The sequence below is a fragment of the Panthera leo genome, chromosome C1 (genome assembly GCF_018350215.1).
Source record: "Panthera leo isolate Ple1 chromosome C1, P.leo_Ple1_pat1.1, whole genome shotgun sequence".
Taxonomy (NCBI): Eukaryota; Metazoa; Chordata; class Mammalia; order Carnivora; family Felidae; genus Panthera; species Panthera leo.
The window spans coordinates 191,982,658-192,002,196 of record NC_056686.1 but is presented as its reverse complement, the minus strand read 5'-3'; the positions used below and the strand labels follow the sequence as shown (position 1 = coordinate 192,002,196).

Genomic DNA, 19,539 nt, shown 5'->3' with positions numbered 1-19,539 from the left:
AGAGAGAGAGAGAGAGAGAGAGAGAGGGAGAGAATCCCAAGTAGGTTCTGAGCTGCGGGCACAGAGCCCAACTCGGGGCTCAAACTCATGAAACTGTGAGATCATGACCTGAGCGGAAGCCAAAAGTCATCTGCTTAACGGATTGAACCACCCAGGTGCCCCGATGACCTCTTTTGATCGCATGTAAAATGTATCCACTTTGATGGTTACACATAAATTAACAAGCACAGGCAAATGAAAGGCCAATGGTTCCATCTCTTTCCCCAGAATCATCAAAAGATAAAGTTAACAGTTCCTTACCCAAACGGCACCACCCCATGGGTATTGCTGAACCCCAGGCTGTTAAAACACGTGTAAAAGATGAAAGCTGTTACGAACTCTTAGGCACCGTTGACTCAGAAGTGTCTAATAAGTGGAATCTGAACTAAACACCTTTGAAGTAAGGTAGGCAGTAATGTGGTATGATGGTTCTGGTTCTGAATCGTAACATTCATTCGTTCGCTCATTCATTCAACAGATATTTACTCAGCAGTTCTTTCAATACCATAGCTGTGTTTTCGAAACCCACCGGGAGGCAACACTGAAAACCTCTCCCCAAGTTGCTGCCTCCATTGTGCTGAAGAAGGAGAACATGGGGCTCACGGGCCAAAAGGCTGTGAACAGGTGTTCCTTCCCTGGAAGAATGAAAAACCCACACGTTGCTATTATGTTGCACATTCCCTCAGAGCACAATGCTGGGTGGCTCCCCTCTGCTCTGCGGCAGTGAGGCCCTATGAAAACTTGGACACTGAGAAGCTACAGAACTTGAGAAGGACGGTGGTGAATGTGGTAATGCCAGGACTATATACGCTTATCTTTTACTGACACCAACCCGATCTTTATTCCTTAGGCTTCGTGCATGTGCTTGAGACTGTCACTGTTTGAGTGTAGATGAGTGTCATCCAGGGCAGCCAGTCTCACCCCGCGGTGTCACGCAGGGCTCTGTGGCTCCCACAGAGGGGCTGGGTAGATGATGCAGAGACGTTTCTCCCACCTGCTGCGAGCCGTTAGTGGGGTTTGGGGACCACAAAGGTTTCAGTGGGACTTAGTGTTTACAGTGGTCTCATGCCATGTCCCCCTTGATTGAGGCTGGTCTCTGGAAAGTTTCTCCCCTTGGCCGGGGATGGGGGTCAGGGTGCGGGGGTGAGGGAGGCTTTTGCATTTTCTATTCTGTGGCTGGGAATGCCTCCCTGCCCCCACCTTTAGGGAGCCTTTTCCTTCAAATCTACTCTCTGAAGCTTCTAATCTTTTATTTTATTTTATTTTATTTTATTTTATTTATTTATTTATTTATTTATTTATTTATTTATTTTAACATTTATTTATTTTTGGGAAGAGAGAGACAGAGCATGAGTGGAGGAGGAGGAGAGAGAGAGGGAGACACAGAATCTGAAACAGGCTCCAGGCTCTGAGCTGTCAGCACAGAGCCCGACGTGGGGCTCAAACTCACGGACCACAAGATCATGACCTGAGCTGAAGTCGGACACTTAACTGACTGAGCCACCCAGGCACCCCAACTAATCTTTTAAACTTCCATTGAAATGTCACCCCCTTAGAGTCCTCTCCTTCCACTCACATGGCCGGTCCTTGTGTATTAGTGAAGAGAGGCCAGGCAACAAACATTGCAATGGTGAGTAAACTCCAAAATTTCAGTGGTTTACCACAACAAAGGTTTATTTCTTGCTCACGTCACAATCCAGGGACTCAGAAATCCAGCTCCTCCAGTTTGTTCGCCTTTGAGGGTGTGAAATGGGCAAGAGAGGGCTCTGGGGTGAGGGACGTGACATGGCCCTCATCCTAGTGGCCACAGCCCAGCTACACAGCCCCAAGTTACCTGGGAGGGGGCTGGGAAAGCCCTTCCCTTACAGAGATTACTTCAATTAATCCTCACAGCAAGCCTCTGAGGTCAATGGGAATAGCCTGTTCATTTTATAGACAGGATACTGAGGTTGAGATGCTACATGACCCCTCAAGGCCATGCAGCTAAGTGGCAGACCTGGGGTTAGAACCCAGGACACCAGCTTCCAGAGTCCCCTCAGACACAAACTCTTGTGTTGCCTATGTTGCTTCCATGTTAAAGAGAACAGGAAAATTGATAACATATCTAATATATATATATATATATTCAGTGTTAGAAGCTCAGAGTTTTACAAGTATTCTTGTTATTTATTCCTTAAAAGCAGTAGTTTGGACAAAAAACACAGTTTTGCTATGCAGATGTAGGAATGGTTTAGATGAATGGTTCTCAAAGTCTGGCCTTCAGCTCCTGGGGAATCCTGAGACCTTTCTAGAGAATCCACAAGATCAAGACTATTTTCATAATAATGCTAAGATGTTTGGTATTTTGCTCATTCTCTCAAGAGTATACTATGGAGTCTTCCAGAAGTGCTCTACACACGATGATGTCATTGCTGTGATGCTAATGTGTAACAGAAGTCAAATTGTTACCTTAAAATGAATTAACAATATAATTTACTGTGTTGGGTTTTTTTTTTAATTTTTTGTAATGGTTACTTATTTTTGAGAGAGAGAGAGAGAGAGAGAGGCAGAGAGCGAGGGAGACACAGAAGCTGAAGCAGGTTCCAGGCTCTGAGCTGTCAGCACAGAACCCGACACGGGGCTCAAACCCACGAACCGTGAGATCATGACCCGAACTGAAGTTGGACGCCTAACTGACTGAGCCACCCAGGAGCCCCACTGCGTTAAGTTTTAATTTCTTAAAACTTAAAATTTCTAATATGATAAATATTAGTAGATAGAACCCATACAAAGAAAAGTTCTTTGGGGTCCTTAATAATTTTAAAGAGCATAAAGGATCTCGAGACCAAAATGTTTGAGAAGTGCTACTGGGTTAGAAGTTAAAGGCAATGTGTTTTCTGATAACACTTTAAACTCTAGTGTATAGCAATTAAGAGTCTCAGATTAAAAAATATCTTTTGAGGGGCACCTGGGTGGCTCAGTCAGTTAAGCATCTGACTTTGGCTGAGGTCATAATCTCGCAGTTTGTGGGTTCGAAGCCCGCATCAGGCTCTGTGCTGACAGCTGGGAGCCTGAAGCCTGCTTCAGATCTGTGTCTCCTTCTCTCTCTGCCTCTCCCTGGCTCACGCTCTTTCTCTGTCTCTCAAAAATAAATAAATGTTAAAAAAAAAATCTTTTGAAAATGTCTATGTCTCAATTTATCTTTCTACTCTTTTAAAAAATTTTTTACTTTTTTATTTTAGAGACAGAGTGTGCACACATCAGGGAAGGGCATAGGGAGACAGGGAGAGAATCTCAAACAGGCTTCCTGCTCAGTGAGGAGCCCAATGCGGACTCCATCCCACGACCCTGGGATCATGACCTGAGCCAAAATCAAGAGTTGGACACTCAACTGACTGTATTACCCAGGCGCCCCTCAATTTCTTTATCTTTAAAATGAGGTTATAGTACAACTATAATACTAATCTATATTACGTTAAATAACAGATTAACCCAAAACCTTCATCATAGTAGCTTGGATTAGAATCAAGCATTCTAAAAAATACGGACAGGAACATTAACAATAAATTTAAAGAAATTTCTTCAACTTTCTGTTCCTTTTCTCAACTCCATGCTTTCTCAAGAATAGTAGAAAAATGTGTCCAATTTGCTTTCACAACATTCAGTCCCTGAAGGCTTATACTTTTAGGAGATTAGTAGTCTAACCAATTTGTCTTGGCCCACATTAGTGAAAAAAATCATCACAGGTGAAATTTCACGGTAACAAAATTCATTTTAACTGCATACTGTGTAGACAGCTCTTGAACTTGGGTGATGGCTTGGTGTTGTCTCATGCTGCTATCATTATGGCAAATTTCAGTTTAAATAAATCAAGTGGCCACTCTCTTCCTGTTCACTGCAGTGGCTATACAATGCCACAATGGCTTGATATTTATAGTCCATTTTACCTTCACATAGAGGGTTACCCATGTGAGCAGATCATTCACTGTAATAGAATCCAATGTCAAAAGAACTTGATATTTATAATCCCTGTTGCTTTAACAGAAGGGGAACACAGAGTAGCCCATTTACAAAATGACAGATAAGACCTGCCTAAGCGCACAATAATGTTTTGATTTAAGGCTGTTAACAGAGTGGATTTATTTAAAGTGTTCTTGTTTTTGGAAATTTTAAGATTCTAAATGAGAAACGGAAAAGAGTAAACCAGAATAGTCAAATACTGCTGAGTTAATAATAGATGGTCTTATTAAGAGATTACTATATGCAGGGGTGCCTGCGTGGCTCAGTCGGCTAAGCATCTGACTTTGGCTCAGGTCATGATCTCACAGTTTGTGGGTTTGAGCCCTGTGTTGGGCTCTGTGCTGACAGCTCGGAGCCTGGAGCCTGCTTCAGATTCTGTGTCTCCCTCTCTCTCTGCCCCTCCCCCACTCACACTCTCTCTCAAAAATGAATAAACATTAAAAAAACTTTTTTAAAAAGATTACATGCAGGTATTGTATGTGGTGATTGATGTTTTAGCTCACTGACCACCCCTCCTCCAAACAGTCCAATGATGTGGGCATTACTATTATTCTACTTTCACAAAAGGAAGGAAACAGATCTTTGCAGGATTTCAACTCAGACACTATGATCCAATAACCCACATTCTTAACCACTATCCTATTCCAGTTTCCACTACAAAATGGTGAGTTTTAGTCAAATCCAGAGTTAAAAAAACATTTTTCGTTGAATTTTTGTCCTCATTTGTTCTTGCTGCTTTGGCTGTTATGGGTTGAATAGTGTCCTCTCAAAAGATATGCTGAAGCCTTAACACCCAGGACCTGTGAATGTGACCTTATTTGGAAATGGGGTCTTTGCAGATTTACTTAAAGATGAGGTCTTTAGGGTGAGCCCTAAATCCAATGACTGGTGTCCTTATAAAGACTGGGAGAGTTGGAGACAGAGCCCCAGGGCGAAGACGGCCACACGAAGATGGAGGCAGAGGCCTGGGGTACGCTGCCACGAGGCAAGGAAGGCCACGGGCCACAAGAAGCTGGAAGAGGCAAGGATGATTCTTCCCAGAGAGCCTTTGGAGGGGCTATGGGTGGCCTACACCTTGATTTCAGACTCAGCCTCCAGAACTGGGAGGCTGTGTTTTGTAAGTTACCCAGTTAGTGGTCCCTTATTATGGCAGCTCTCGGCAACTAATACACTGACTTCATGGGCTGGAGGCCCAGCTGAACCTAAGACCCTAAGACTGAGGTCTCAACTGCAGTCCTGTGCCCAGCACAGAGTAGATGCCCCCTGGAGAGATCCCCTTCAAACCAACAGATGACAGGACCAAACTGAGCTAATAATTTGGTTTGAGTTCTAAAACTATTTTGAAGGTCTAGTTTTATAGTGAGATCATGGAGAATATTAAAAAAAAGAGAGAGAGAGAGAGAGATACTGCCTTAAATATTTTCTGGAACAAGGCAGAGTATAAAGGAAAACAAATGAGGTCTTTGAATTTTGATGCAGTGAACTTGTAGGTAATGGAGAGCCGCTAAAATGCATAGCTATAAAGATCATGTGCGGGCCGAGTGATGGCAGTGGGCTTCTAGAAGGAGAGGTGGCAGGGTCATCCAGCAAGACAGGGCACTGACCCATGGGGTGGCGGGGTGCTGGCTGGGGAGTCCGCCACAGTACTCCAGTGTGTGTGTGTGTGTGTGTGTGTGTGTGTGTGTGTGTGTGTGTGTGTGTTTTGTTTGTTTTTAATTAATTTTTGAGAGAGAGAGGAGAGAGAGTGTGCATGCAAGCAGGGGAGGGCAGAGAGAGAGGGAGACACAGAATCCAAAGCAGGCTCCAGGCTCTGAGCTGTCAACACAGAACCGGACAGGGGCTCGAACTCACCAATAGTGAGATCATGACCTAAGCCGAAGTTGGAGCCACCCAGGTGCCTCCCAACCTCCCAACTCTTGCACTGCACTGCGGTGGAGGTGGCACTTTTGGTATAGGGAGGGGCCACCTCTTCCTCCTAGAATGGACAGAAAGATGTCTCCGGAGATCATGCTTCCATTCCACCAACATTTATCAAAGTCTGTGCTAACTCTGGTCATCTGTTGACAGTGAGTGTGGAGAGGAGACTTTTGTCTTTCAAACACATGTTCATCTGCTAGGATCGTTGTCTGTTGTTTGGCAAGTACGACAGTAAGCTAGATATGGCTAAATTATACACCGGGATCTTATAGAATGTTTACATTCGGTCTACTTTGCACTTTCTAAAAACAAACAACAGAAAACATACTACTCATCATGACTCTTGTGTGCATCAGGCACTCAAGCCAGCTTAAGCAAGAGAAGGGAATGTATCTTCAGGTTACACTTGTGGCCCATGGGCCCTGGGAACCCAGGTGCAGCCAGGAAAGGCTGTGGACAGGAGAGCCCCCAGCTGTTCTCTACAACCCCATACACACTCCACGCACACCATGCTGATGGACTTTACATCTCCTTTGTTCAAGGGTCCAGCCCAGACTGAATGCATCAGGATTGTTTTGCTTCTGCAGGGGACAAAAGAAAGCAGTTCAACCTGGCTTAAGCTAATTAGGGAATTGAACAGCTCAAATAACTGAAAATTCCCAGCCAGCTGGATCCTGGTGGTCACAGGGCACTGTAAGAGGCAGTCCCCCCCTCCTCTGCTGGCTCAGCCCTCTTGGGACCAGGTGACCAACAGGACCTCCAGACTTTATATCCTTTGCCAACACTCTACTTTTTGGAGAGTCCCAGCAGGTCTCAGGAACCGCTGTAGGTAAGCCCAGCTTTGGTCACATGCCTGCCTTTGGACCACCCACAGGCAGGTGGAAGGAAATGCTCATTGCCTAGGCCTGGAGCCAGGGCCAAGGTCAGCCCTACCCCAAACATATTAAGAGCAAATGCTACATGAAGTTGACTGTTGGGTATGGTACTTTAGATAAGTTAAATTGTTTTAAACTCAGCATCATGTCTGTTTACTAATTGAATCGGCACTTTATCCCCTTTTATAGGTGGGGAAATTGAGGCACTTATGAATGCGTCTTAGTCAAGGCCTCAGAGTTGTAAGCTGCAAGAGCTGGGGTTTGACCTAGACTCCCAGGCCACAAAGGCCGGGCTCTTGACCACTAGCAGAAGGGATCTGCTACCAGCCAAATGGGACATGGATGCTGGGCTGATCACAATAACAGATGTCCAATAGCCATTCTGATTTCTCGCTCTGTGGAGAGAACTACGTCCCCAGCCTGCTGGCCCAGGGTGATATCATGTTGTACCAAGGTGGCTGCTTCTGCTATGACCTAGTACATGGACTAGTTCCAAAAAACAGAAGGGACAATACAATAAGCACCCTTCCATCATTATTCTCTGGGGAGGTGGTCGAGAAAAGGCAATTTGATCATGGGGATAAAAATAAAAAGCTATCAACCCTAGGCCTCTGGGTGTAGTTGCTTACATTTTATCCCATCCAAAGTTTTGTCTCCTACAAGGGGGTGCGTGGGCATGAAGAGGCCAACAGTCTAAAGGTGCATAGGGAACCCACTGGGCTGGAGGAGACGCCCAAACACGTTCCCTTTTCAGTTGTCTGGGTCCAGGAGGGGACCCAGAAAAGAAGCCCAGTTCCCCTTGCTGTTAGGAAAAAGCACAATCATTTACAGATTGTTACCTTATGGTTGAACTGCACTTTGAAATTTGGATCATGGAGAAAGTGAATCTATTTTTTGCATATCCCCAGCAAGACTGTCAGGAGAACTGTCTTCAGGTCTTAGAATCCCGGATGGATAAAGGTGGTCTGTAGTCTTAGTTGATGCTGCCACTGGGGGCCCAGGAGTCATTATGAGCTAGGCAGAGCTCCAAAACAAGATCTACTTTACTGGAAAGCTAAACTACGCCACCCACTCAAAACTTCTACCTAATGCTTGAAATTTCCATCTCTTTCACACCTGTGTTCTGTCAGCTTCTGCTATTCGCTGTACTGAGAAAGAGTGAAGGACAGCTTCTAGATAAACTGTAAGTAAATACAATCAGAGAAACATCCTATGTGAGTGGAGTGCTGGAGAGGTTGTGAAGGTTTTGTTTTGTAAAGCCTTTGGTGTGATTTGAGAATCAACAGCAGAGAGGAGGGAGAAGGAAGGAAGGAGGGGCCAGGCTTTATGCACGAGGAGCCTGGGGTCTAGGGAGCTTTAGGAGTTACTTGTCACCCCAATTAAAGTACTAGAGGCAGAATTTACATTTTCACCATCTTTCTTGTGCCCCATCCTGGTTCCCCACAGGAAAGGGACAAAGAGAGAGAAGAAGAAAATGAGAAGAGAGGAAAGCTGAGAGGCAGTAGCAGCATAGAGACGTAGAGGAGGTAAGAGAGAAAGGAGACCCCAGGAGAGGGAAAAGGAGAGGGAGAGAAGCCCAGACAAGAAAAAATAATATTGAAGGAGAAGGCAGTTGGAGGACTGCCTCCCTGACTTCAGACTTACTATAAGCTGCAATAATCAAGACAACTGGTGAAAGAACAGACCAACAGATTAGTGGAATAGAGAGCCCACAAACAGACCTACATAAATATAATCAACTGATCTTGGACAAAGATCTTGGAAAAGACAATACAATGAAGAAAAGACAGTCTTTTCAACAGATGGTGCTGGAACAACTGGACATCCACATGCAAAAACATGAGTCTAGACACAGACCTTGCACCCTGCATAAAAATTAACTGAAAATGGACCACAAACCTAAATTAAAATGCAAAGCAATAAAACTACAAGATAACACAGCAGAAAATGCAGATAACCTTGGGTTTGGTGATGCCTTTTTAGATGCAATGCCAAAGGCAATATCCATGAAAGTAAGAATTGGTAAGGTGGACTTTATTATAACAAAAATTTCTGCTCTGCAAAAGACACTGTCAAGAGAATTAAAAGACCAGCCACAGACTTGGAGAAAATATTTGCAAAAGACATATCTGATAGAAGATTGTTATCCAAAATATACAAAGAACTCTTAAAACTCAACAATAAGCAAATAATCAGATTAAAAATGGAGGGCGCCTGGGTGGCTCAGGCAGTTAAGCATCTGACTTCAGCTCTGGTCACGATCTCACGGTTCATGGGTTCAGCCCCACATTGGGCTCTGTGCTAACAGCTCAGAGCCTGGAGCCTGCTTCAGATTCTGTTTCTCCCTCTCTCTCTCTGCCCCTCCCCCCCTCAAAAAGATGAATAAACATTAAAAAATTAAAAAAAAAAAGGGCCAAACAACAGGTACATGAAAAGATGCTCGGCATCACTACTCATCAGGGAAATGCAAATCAAAAGCATTCTGAGATATCACCACACATCTGTTAGAGTGGCAACTACCAAAAAGGCAAGTGATAACAAGTGTTGGAGAGGATGTGGAGAAAAGGGAACCTTAGTGCACTGTTGGTGGGAATATAATTTGGTACAACCACTACGGAAAACAATATGAACAGTGTGGAAAGCTCCTCAAAAAGTTAAACACAGAGCTACCTGTGATCCGGTAATCCCGCTTCTGGGTTTATATCTGAAGGAAACAAAATCGCTATCTTGAAAAGATACCTGCACCCTCATTATTTACAGCATTGCAAATATTACTTATTGCAGCATCATTTACAATGTCAGAGACATGGAAACCTAGTTCTGTTGACAGACGAATGAATAAAGAAAATGTGGTGTATGGTGTGACATATATATCATATAATATATATCATATGTATTAGAATATTATTCATCCATAAAAAAGAAGGAAATCCTGCTATTGGCAACAACACGGTTGGGTCTTGAGGGCCCTATGCTAAGTGATGGAAGCTAGACTAACACTCTATAATATGACTTATATGTGGTATCTATTTTTAAAAAAGCCAAACTCATAGAAACAGAGTGGAATGATGGTTGCCAGGAGCTGGGGGTGGGGGAAACGAGGAGATGCTGTTCAGAGGGTACAAAGTTATAGGATGAATAAATTCTAGGCATCTAATATTCAGCATGGTGATTACAGTTAACATGTACTGGATAGTTGCTAAGACCATAAATCTTAAATGCTCTCACCACACACGTGCACAAAATTATAACTATGTGAGATGGTGGATGTGTTAACTAACCTTACTGTAGTCATCATTTTGCAGTATATACATGTATCAAATCATCACCCTGTGTACCTTCAACTTAAATATGTCAATGATATCTCAAAAAAGCTGGAAAATAAATAAGATAGGATAAAGAAAAAAGTGGGTCAAAGACTTAGCAGACACTTCATTAAAGAAGATACACAGTGGCAAATAAGCATATGAAAAGATGCTCCACAACCGTAGGTCATTAGGGGATTGCAAATTACGACAACTACAACACACCCACCAGAATGGCTAAAATTCACAACACTGACAACGCCTGAATGCTGACAAGGATGTGGGGCAACAGGAACTCCAGGAACTGTCGTCATTCGTTGCCAGTGGGAATGCAAAATGGTACGACCAGTTGGGAAGTCTGGTGGCTTCTTATAAAACTCAACATTCCTTTACCATAAGATCCAGTAATTGCACTCTTTTGTATGGACCCATGGGAGTTGAGTAAAAAGATCAGGGGTTATGGAGGAGGGAGGGAGATAAATGGATGGAGCACGGGTTTTTTTAGGGAAGTGACACTTCTCTACATGATGCTATAATGGTGGATATATGCCATCATAGATTTGTCCAAACTCATAAAATGCTCAATACCAAGAACGAACCCTAAGATAAACTATGGACTTTGGGTGATAGTGATGTGTCAATGGAGGTTAATGAATTGTAAAAATGTCCCACTTTGCTAGGGGATATTGATAATGGGGGGAGGCTCTGCATGTGCTGGGGCTGGGAGTGAATGGGAAATCTGCACCTTCTTTCCAATTTTGTTGTGAACTTAAGACTGCTTCAAAAATAAATTCTCTTACAGAAAAAATTTTTAAATAAAAATAAACTGAGCAAAGAAAAAAAAAAGTTGGTAAAAGACCTTCACTGCTGATCTTGGAAGTTCACTGAAGTCCGCTTTGCAGCCCCAGCCTTCTGCTGGAAGGTTAAAGAAATGCCTACAGAGGCCGGCACGCCCCCTGCAGGAGGGGAGGGGCGAGGTGAGGCGAGGGGATGGTTTAGGGTTGGCCTGAGGCTCTTAGAGCAGGTCTCAAGCGGAATTACCAGGAAGCTCTTAAAAGTACCAGTGCTCGGGTCTCCTCACACTGAGACTTTCCCTTGGCAGAGTCCAGGCGGGGGGAAGTGAAAAGCGCTCTCCTACATTCTAACGTGCAGCCGGGGCTGAGAATCGCCGTGACCGAGCGGCGGTGGGTGGGGGACGGGGCTGGAGGTCAGAGTACTGGAAGGAAAGGAAACCTTTCCCGAGAAGAGGACACCCCGCGCGGTCGCACGCTTGGGTGCTCACTCCAGCCGCGCTTTCCAAGGGCCAGCAGCCTAGGTCAGTGGCTTTCACGTCAAACACAGGTGTCGTATCGGCAGGTGCACCAACGTGGGCACTGGAAGGAGGGAGACTAGAGCCTTGGGACTGCAGCAACGCCCGGGACCGGGTGTGGGGCCAATCGCGCGCCCCCCGGCTTCCCTGCGTCCCCGGAGCCCGTTTTACTATGGAGGCCCAGGCGCCGCGTGCGGACTCTGAGTTCGCGCTCTAGTTGACAAGGGCTTTGTCACTTTTCCTACTCTGTTGCCACCAAGCGGTGATGACGCCAATTCGGTCCTCACTTTGGTGACGCGAGGACAAATGGGTGACCACGTATGCTTCGGAGCAAACTTTCTCCTACACCTGCTAACTGGCCACCTTTAACAGGAAAAACAGGAGAGCACACAAACTAGAAAAAAACCAAAACCAAACCACGCAAATACACACACGCACATATACACACACAGTGCGCGCGCGCCTGCGCAGGGGTGAGAACGAGCTCACAGGAAGGTGGAACCAGCGCAAGACCTTAGCGCCAGGTTGGTGGTCTCCCTGTCACCGGCCGCCAGAGCACCCCACGCCTTCTCCGCGCACCTACCCGCGGCTCCACACCTTGCTGCCTTCGCCCACGCTGCCCTCGGCGGCCGGGAAACCGATTTGGTGGTCTGAATACTTTGGGGACCCACCGGAGGGAGGCCTGATGCCCTCTCCCCCAGCGTCCTCCTCCACGGCGCGGCCAGCACACCTGCAACGCCGCACACCCCAGCGCTCGGGAAACACCTGTCTGGGGGAGGTGGGACCGGAAACGCGTGTCTTCCGGCGCGCGCCGCCCACCCCCGCCGCCTGCCGCGCTGCAGGCGCCCGGCGGTCTCTCGGGTCCGGGCCCTTTAAGGCGGGTGGTTGCGGCAGCCGCGCTCGGGGCGGGGCAAACAATGCGCGCCACGCGGGGCCGGATCCGCAGCGGTAAGTAGGGGCGAGGCCCGCCTCGGGCTGGGCTGTGTCGTTGCACTCCCGGTGTAGAGCCCGTCCCACGTGGCTGGGGGTCCCGAAGGGCCCAGTGGACCGGCTGCCCGACCCCCACTTCCACCGGTTCCCGGAGCCCTGGGGCCCGCCGGAAGCGAGTGCGTACCTGTCGGCCCTTAGGAGGGGGCCGGGGGGGCGGGTTCGGGGGACTCGGGGCAGGCCTCCGAGCCGCGGACGCCCGAGTCCACCCCGGACCCGGGCTCTCGCTCTCCCCGCCGGCGACTCGGAATCCGCCAGTGTGTTTCACTTCCAGTCTCGGCGAGCTGGAGCTGCGTCGACCGTGTATATCCAGCTGGTGTCAAAAAGCCGGATAATCAAACCGTTAACACCCAGTCCAAGTGCTGGTTCGGGTCCTCGGCGGTGACTAGTGAACGCACTGAATTTAGAGGGGGTGGAGGGAACACCTAAGCAAAACAGCAGGAACTACCCTGCCGGCCGCAGCGGGCGGTAGCTGCAGTCTGCGTGGGCCTGGCCAGTTTAGAAAGAGCCGCGTTCTCCGCGGCCCTGGGCGGTCAGCGCCGCTCCGCTCCGCTTCTAACGCGGCTGGGTTCGGAATTCAGCCAGTGGTGACAGCAGAGTGCGTAGGGCATCCTGCAGGAGTTGCACGGTCTTGGGTTCTTGTGCCCAAAGACACCTTTTAGCATGGATTCAGGACTAAATTTCTCTCCCCAGAAGGGGAAGAGCCATGCAAAAGGAATTAGACAAAGGTTCCCCCCACCTGTGTTTCTTCTTTTGAACATGTAAAACGACCTTTAAAAAAACATTTGGAGCGATTTAAAAGAGAATGAGTATTTCTGGCCCTAGCGTCACGCGAGATTCTTTTGCCCAACAGCTTTGAGGGAGCAGAGAGCTGGATGCAGGTGACATGGCCCTGGTGCCCTACGAGGAGACAGCGGTAATGGGCTTGCAGAAATTCCACAAACCTCTTGCCACCTTCTCCTTTGCGAACCACACGATCCGGATCCGGCAGGACTGGAGACAGCTGGGAGTCGCCGCGGTGGTTTGGGACGCGGTAAGTAAGACCCTGGGGCCTCTGACCACAATTGATTTTAAGACTGGCTTTCTTCTTCTTCCTTTTTTTTCTTTTTTTTTTTTTTTTAAATAACAGATTTATTGAGATATAATTTATATACCATACATTTCACCTGTTTATACAATTCTGTGATTTTTTAAAAAAGTAAATTCACTGAGAGGTGTAACCATCACCATGCTCTGTTTTAAAAACATTTTCATCCCCCAGCCCCTCCAAAAATACTTATACCCATTGGAATCTCTTACTTCCCTGCTCCCTCCCCCAACCCCAAAAGATTGCATTTTGAGGGTGAATAAAGGAAAGCTGAGGGAAAGTAAATTACTTGCCAGTAATATACCCAACAGGAAAGAGGGAGGGAGAGCTGGAAGGAAGGCAGGAATCCCCTAACTGCTTTGGACTCTCATTAAGTTAATTTTTCACTTAAGTTTCATTTTGAAAATATTGCACAAAGAATACTGTAAAAAGTGGGAGAGCCCAAAGTGAAGATCACATGTTTTCCTGAAGTTTTCCGTAGTTGTAATGGTCACAAAATTATACTATTAGTTGCTTTGTTTTACTGCTTCCTCTCACAGCACTGTTCTGTCAGCTTTTGTGACAGTGACTTGCCCTCAAGCAGCTCGCAGTGGGAACTCATTTAATGTCGGATAAATGATAGATGTAATTTTGTGGTCTTAACATTGCGTCAGGGATGCTAGAGAAACATTCAGGTGTAAACATCTCAATGTATTGTAGCCTCTTCTAGGAATCTAGTCCAAGGTGATTACATGGAAAGTATTCCCAGAACGACTAATAGGGCACATAATAGTGAGGAATGGGTGAGCCTTTTGAATGCTCACCAAGAAGAGGAATTGTTACTTATGCTACTAGTATGTGGCTGTGAAAGACAAATTCTATTTAAAAATCATGTTAACAACATACAATGCTTTTAAAAAAAAATGTTTATTTTAGAGAGAGAGAGAGGGAGACAGGATCTGTGCTGACAGCACAGAGCCGAATGCGGGGCTTGAACCCGTGAACTGAACCATGAGATCATGACCTGAGCCAAAGTTGGGTGCTTAACCGACTGAGCCACCCAGGCGCTCCTACAATGCTTTTATAGAATTGTATGCAAATGCTAACTCATGCATCAGGTGTCCAAAACTTCCTTTCCCATACCTGATAATATGTGGTGAGGGCCCCCAGTGATGCAGGAGCACCCAGCTCCAGGAGCCCTGGGCGGGAGCCACTCTGCCTCTTCCTTTGGGTGACATCGTGGCCTAGCTGCCTTGAACTTGGGTTAGGAACTGGACATTCCTTTAAGCAAAATCACAGAGACTGTTCATGTAAGCTCCACCGGGGTCGTTTTGTAAACTTTAAGTGACACAGTAAGAAATGAAACTTCCCAGATTGAGCAGCACCCTATGTTGTGTGGGCAGCGTCATCGACCCCTGCTGTCCCCAGGAGGGACCTCGGTGGGGCCTAGGCTGCGTCCGCTCTAGCTCTAGGGTCATCTCCCAGCAGCAGCCGAGTTTCTGTGTGTGTTGTTAAACTGGGACTGCAACCTTGCAGTGGGAGAGAGGGTGTGATGTCTTCCTGCCAGTGTAAAGCCCGCCTGAAACCCTTGGGGTCCTCGGCACTCGTTGACACGCAACGCTGTGTTTTGACTCAGGCCGTCGTTCTCTCCGCGTATCTGGAGATGGGAGCTGTGGAGCTGAGGGGCCGCCGCGCGGTGGAGCTGGGGGCCGGCACCGGGCTGGTGGGCATAGTGGCTGCCCTGCTGGGTGAGTGCCGTATGCTGGCTCCCTCCTTTGCGAGTGGAGCTCGTTGACAGGTGTGTTTGCTGCTTCCGTGACACAGACCCAGACCGGTTTTTCCCTTACTGGATGTTCTGTCCCCTGTACTTAGGAGTCACCTGCTGGTGTCTTTAACTCCAGTAAGCCTCGTTTCTTCTCTCTCTCTTGCTCTTTCTCTCATCCTGTTATTTATACTTCCCATGAAAGACTGCTTTGCCCCCTTTGGTTTTTTGTTTGTTTGTTTTTGTTTTGTTTAAGCAAACACACGTTTATTTGGGCATTTAGAATTGCAATTCAGGAGACAGTTGGGTTGTCTGAATTAGGTCCCTGCCCCTTTCAGTTTTATGCCAACAGTATGATCAGAAGGCAGTTTTCAGTTCAAAGAAAATTGTCGTGTTCATGTACATAGTTTTTTACACTTTAGGGGCCTTCTTGTACTCTGTTGGATTTAACCCTGCGAGGCAGGTAGAACAGATAGTCTCATTCATTGCTGAGGAAACTTTGCTGGTTCGTCTCTTCTGAGAAGGGCCGGCCCTGCTGTAGTTTGTACTGACATCTTACATTTAAAAATTCTCTTCGCGGTATACGGTTCTGAATTGGTATCGAGGTTTGTCATTTTTTTTTGTTTGTTTGGTACACAGATACTAATTTAGGCCTACAGTATTTTTAAGCTTTGTTTTTATTTTGTTATTTATTGTTGACTCCTTTCTTCAGCTTCTGGCTCAAGCCGTTCAAGCCACCCAGTGGGTAGACCAGCCTCTAAGATACAATATATAACATTCATCACTTCAATATCGTCACCCAGTGCTCTTGTCAAAATGCAGCTTCTGCTTCTGTAGGTTGGGGTCAGGCCTGAGAACCTGCATATCTAACAAGCTCCCAGGGGATGATGATGCAGACGCTGTTGGTACTCAGACCACACTTTGGTGGTGAGGAGCTAGAATTCCACTCCATTGTGGACAGGTGCTCGAGGACCCACTTAAGCCCCTCCTTTATTGTGTCCTCTTTCCGGTACCTTATTTCTTTTTTTAGTATTCTTTTCTGTGTTTAGATCTAGCCTTCCAAAATGTGGTGGGGAACATGGGCAGCCTGGTAGTTAACGGTGTGTAAATGGATCTAGGTCTCCATCCAACACCACGGCACCTTCAGGTACTGATGAGGCCCTCGCTCGTACACTGCCTTTTGTTCTCAAGTTAGCCTTACGACATTCCCGTGGGTGTTAGGTTTCATTTTTTTATTTTGTTTTACTTTATTTTATTTTATTATTTATTTTATTATGTTATGTTATTTTTACAGAAAGAGAGCAAGTGTGCGTATGAGCATGGGAGGGGCAGAGAGAGAGAGAGAGAGAGAGAGAGAGAGAGAGAGAATTTCAAGCAGGTTCCATGCCCATCGAGGAGCCCAACTCGGTTCCATCTCACAACCGCGAGATCATGACCTGAGCTGAAATCCAGAGTCCGATGCTTAAACTGACTGATCCACCCAGGCGCCCCACATTTAAAAATTTTTCATTTTGCCGGTGAAACTGGGGTTCTGGGAGGTTAAGTCACTTTGTGGAGTCCTGGTCAGTGGAGACCTGAGGACTCAAACCAGGTGCATCAGACACTTACTGTCTTTCCTTGACACTAAGTTTGCTGATGTGGGAGGAGTTAACTGGAAGGGAAATGAGGTTTCTTCTGTTTCCTCTGGACAAGCGGGTCTTCATGCAGAGCTGCGTCGGCTGGTGCAGAGACTTGCTAGTTGGCAAAGTGCATAGGTTTAGAGTTATACTTGGTTTTGACACCTTTTCTAACTCTTACTAGCTGTGTGACCTTGGGCAAGTTGCTTAATCTCTCCACTTCGATTTCCCTATAAAATGGGGATAATAATCAGTTCCTGCCACATTGAGGATCCAATGAGATCATGCACAGAAATCAGCTCCTTGACTAGCGCAAAGTAAATGCTCAATAAATGTTAATTGCTCCTCTGAGTATATCTGTTTGTGATCTAGAAATGCGGATCTGTGAGGTTGGGTGAAACAGGATGATGAGGTTCTTTAAAGACTAGCACAGAGTGGGGGACTAGGTAGTTGTCGCCCCACAAGACGATCGGCTTTGGGAGTGGGCTGGGACAGAACAGCACGGTGTTCTCTCGTGACTGGGGGGAGGTGCGCTTCCTGGCCTAGCTTCAATCCTTTCCTGCCGCGGAGCAGAATTCATTGCTGCCTTATTTCTTCTCCCCACAGCCCTTGGTATACTTGCCACGTTGTTCCAGCCTTTCTTACAAGCCCGTGTTTCTTGTGTCTGTCTCTCCTGGCAGGCTGAAGCTCCTGAGGCTTGGGACTGTGTCTCATCCTGTGTGTCCTTGGCCCCAGCCAGACCCCACTTGCCATGTGGTAGATACTCAAATAGTTCTGGAATAAGAGTTGGGCAAACTAGAAAATCATGAAAAGTAATGTTTCTCTCTCAAAAGTGATGTAACTCTTTTCAAAAATAGCCCTAGAAGCAGAATAAAGGGGGAAAAAGCCTAAAACATTCTAGTTATTCATGACTCTGCAACATAAATACTGTTAGCATATTGGTTTATTTCCTTCCATTCTTTTGCTTCCACTTGTATTTAAAAAAAAAATTTTTTTTTTAATGTTTATTTACTTTTGAGAGAGACAGAGACAGAATGCGAGTGGGTTAGGGGCAGAGAGAGAGGGGGACACAGATCTGAAGCAGGATCCAGGCTCTAAGCTGTCAGCACAGAGTCCAACGCGGGGCTTGAACTCACGAGCTGTGAGATCCTGACCTGAGCTGAAGTCGGACGCTCCACCCACTGAGCCCCCCAGGCGCCCCTCCACTTGTATATTTAATCACAGTTGTAATCGTGGTTATAGAGGTGTGTGTATGTGTGTGTATGCACATATGTATGTACGTACACATATGTGTGTCTCATTTCATGTTCTGTCGTGCGCATCTCTCTGCACTCCTGTGTGATTTGCACACCCGTTGTTGTGACTACAAAGTATAAGGCATTGCTTTTGAGGGTGAGACCTGAGGGTAAGAAAAAGTTACTCTCTTTAGAATGGAGGCAGCGAGAACTAGAATAGGTGGTGATTTTGAACGTGTCAGAGGTTGATTGTTCTCCTTTTTAAAAAAGTATTTTCATTTTTCGTAACCCGAATCATTTATTCCCAAATTCAGGGAACACCCACCATATGCCAGGCTTGGGTTTAGGTGCTGAGGCTTCCGGTCTTCTCAGGAAGCTTCCATTCTAATTCTGATGGGGAGGAAGGAAAAGACAGATTCTATTAAAAAGCCAGGGAAAAAAACCCGATAAGTTCTATGCAGAACTTGAATAATGGGTGATGAGATTTTCCTATTAAAAGAAAAAAACAGCTTTTAATTACTGGGCAGTTCCCACATTCTGTCTATTCAGTCTGTCCTTCTCACTGCGCCCCCCTGCCTGGTGGGGAGGTCTACTTGGAGCTCTCTTCCCCTCGGGAAATGAAGGCTTAACAGAGGTTAGGTAACTTGCACAAGGTCACAACACTCCTGGATTGTGGAGTTAGAATTGGAATGCTGTTCTGACTCACACCCTCGTCCTTAGTTTGAAAATCTCTTTATACTGTGTGGAAAGTATTCTTAGAAAAAAATCATCCCATTTTAAAGATAGGGTTCTGTAAGTTGGGGTGGGGTCAGGGAATGTGGGTTTTTGTTTTTTTTTTTTAATTAAAAAAATTTTTTTTTCTTTTTGGTGTTTATTTTTGAGAGAGCACAAGCAAGGGAGGGACAGAGAGAGGGAGACAGAATGTGAAGCAGGCACCAAGCTCCGAGCTGTCAGCACAGAGCTCGATGTGGGGCTTGAACCCACAAACCATGAGATCGTGACCTGAGCTGAAGTCAGACCCTTAAACGCTTAACTGACTGAGCCACCCAGGCCCCTGGGAATCTGGATTTTAAAGGCTTCTGAGGTGATTTGATGCCCAACCAAGTCTGGGGAAGAGTCTTAAAATATAATGCTCAGGAAGAAGTTGTCTTTTAGTTTTCTATACTTGTAGTGTAAATCTCCACTGAGCTTTCCACTTCTTTGTATGTTTCACTGAAGGCTGGGCATCTCTACCTGCGTGTTTCTCAGCGCCTCAAACAGTATGTGTGTTTAAACTTGAACTCTTCTACCCTTTGCAAACTCGACCTTTTGTTCTCTTGAGTTAGTGTGGCTATCCAAGTACGCACTCAGGCCCACCCGCGCCCCATAACCACCCCCGCCCCCGCCAGCCCTGCCAGCCCCACTGACCCATCTTCTAAGGATTTCTTGA

General features: G+C 46.3%; 1 protein-coding gene and 1 long non-coding RNA gene across 9 annotated transcripts in view; one reads left to right on the top strand and one right to left on the bottom strand.

Annotated features, from left to right (window-relative positions):
* Nucleotides 1-542: 542 nt before the first annotated feature.
* Nucleotides 543-12,201, bottom strand: LOC122226555. The gene is made up of 2 exons (XR_006205668.1): nt 12,028-12,201; nt 543-674 (listed from the first exon to the last, which is right to left on the bottom strand). It is a non-coding gene; the product is annotated as an uncharacterized LOC122226555 (long non-coding RNA).
* The window catches only part of METTL21A (methyltransferase 21A, HSPA lysine), a 60,187-nt gene continuing 51,837 nt past the window's right edge, over nt 11,190-19,539 (top strand). For 3 of the 8 annotated variants that reach the window (XM_042949928.1, XM_042949925.1, XM_042949920.1), the window contains exons 1-3: nt 12,403-12,550; nt 13,285-13,464; nt 15,134-15,245. In XM_042949928.1, the coding sequence (XP_042805862.1) occupies nt 13,318-13,464; nt 15,134-15,245 (259 nt within the window). In that variant the 5' untranslated portion in view covers nt 12,403-12,550; nt 13,285-13,317. The other 5 variants (XM_042949923.1, XM_042949922.1, XM_042949926.1 and 2 more) reach the window with 5 other exon arrangements.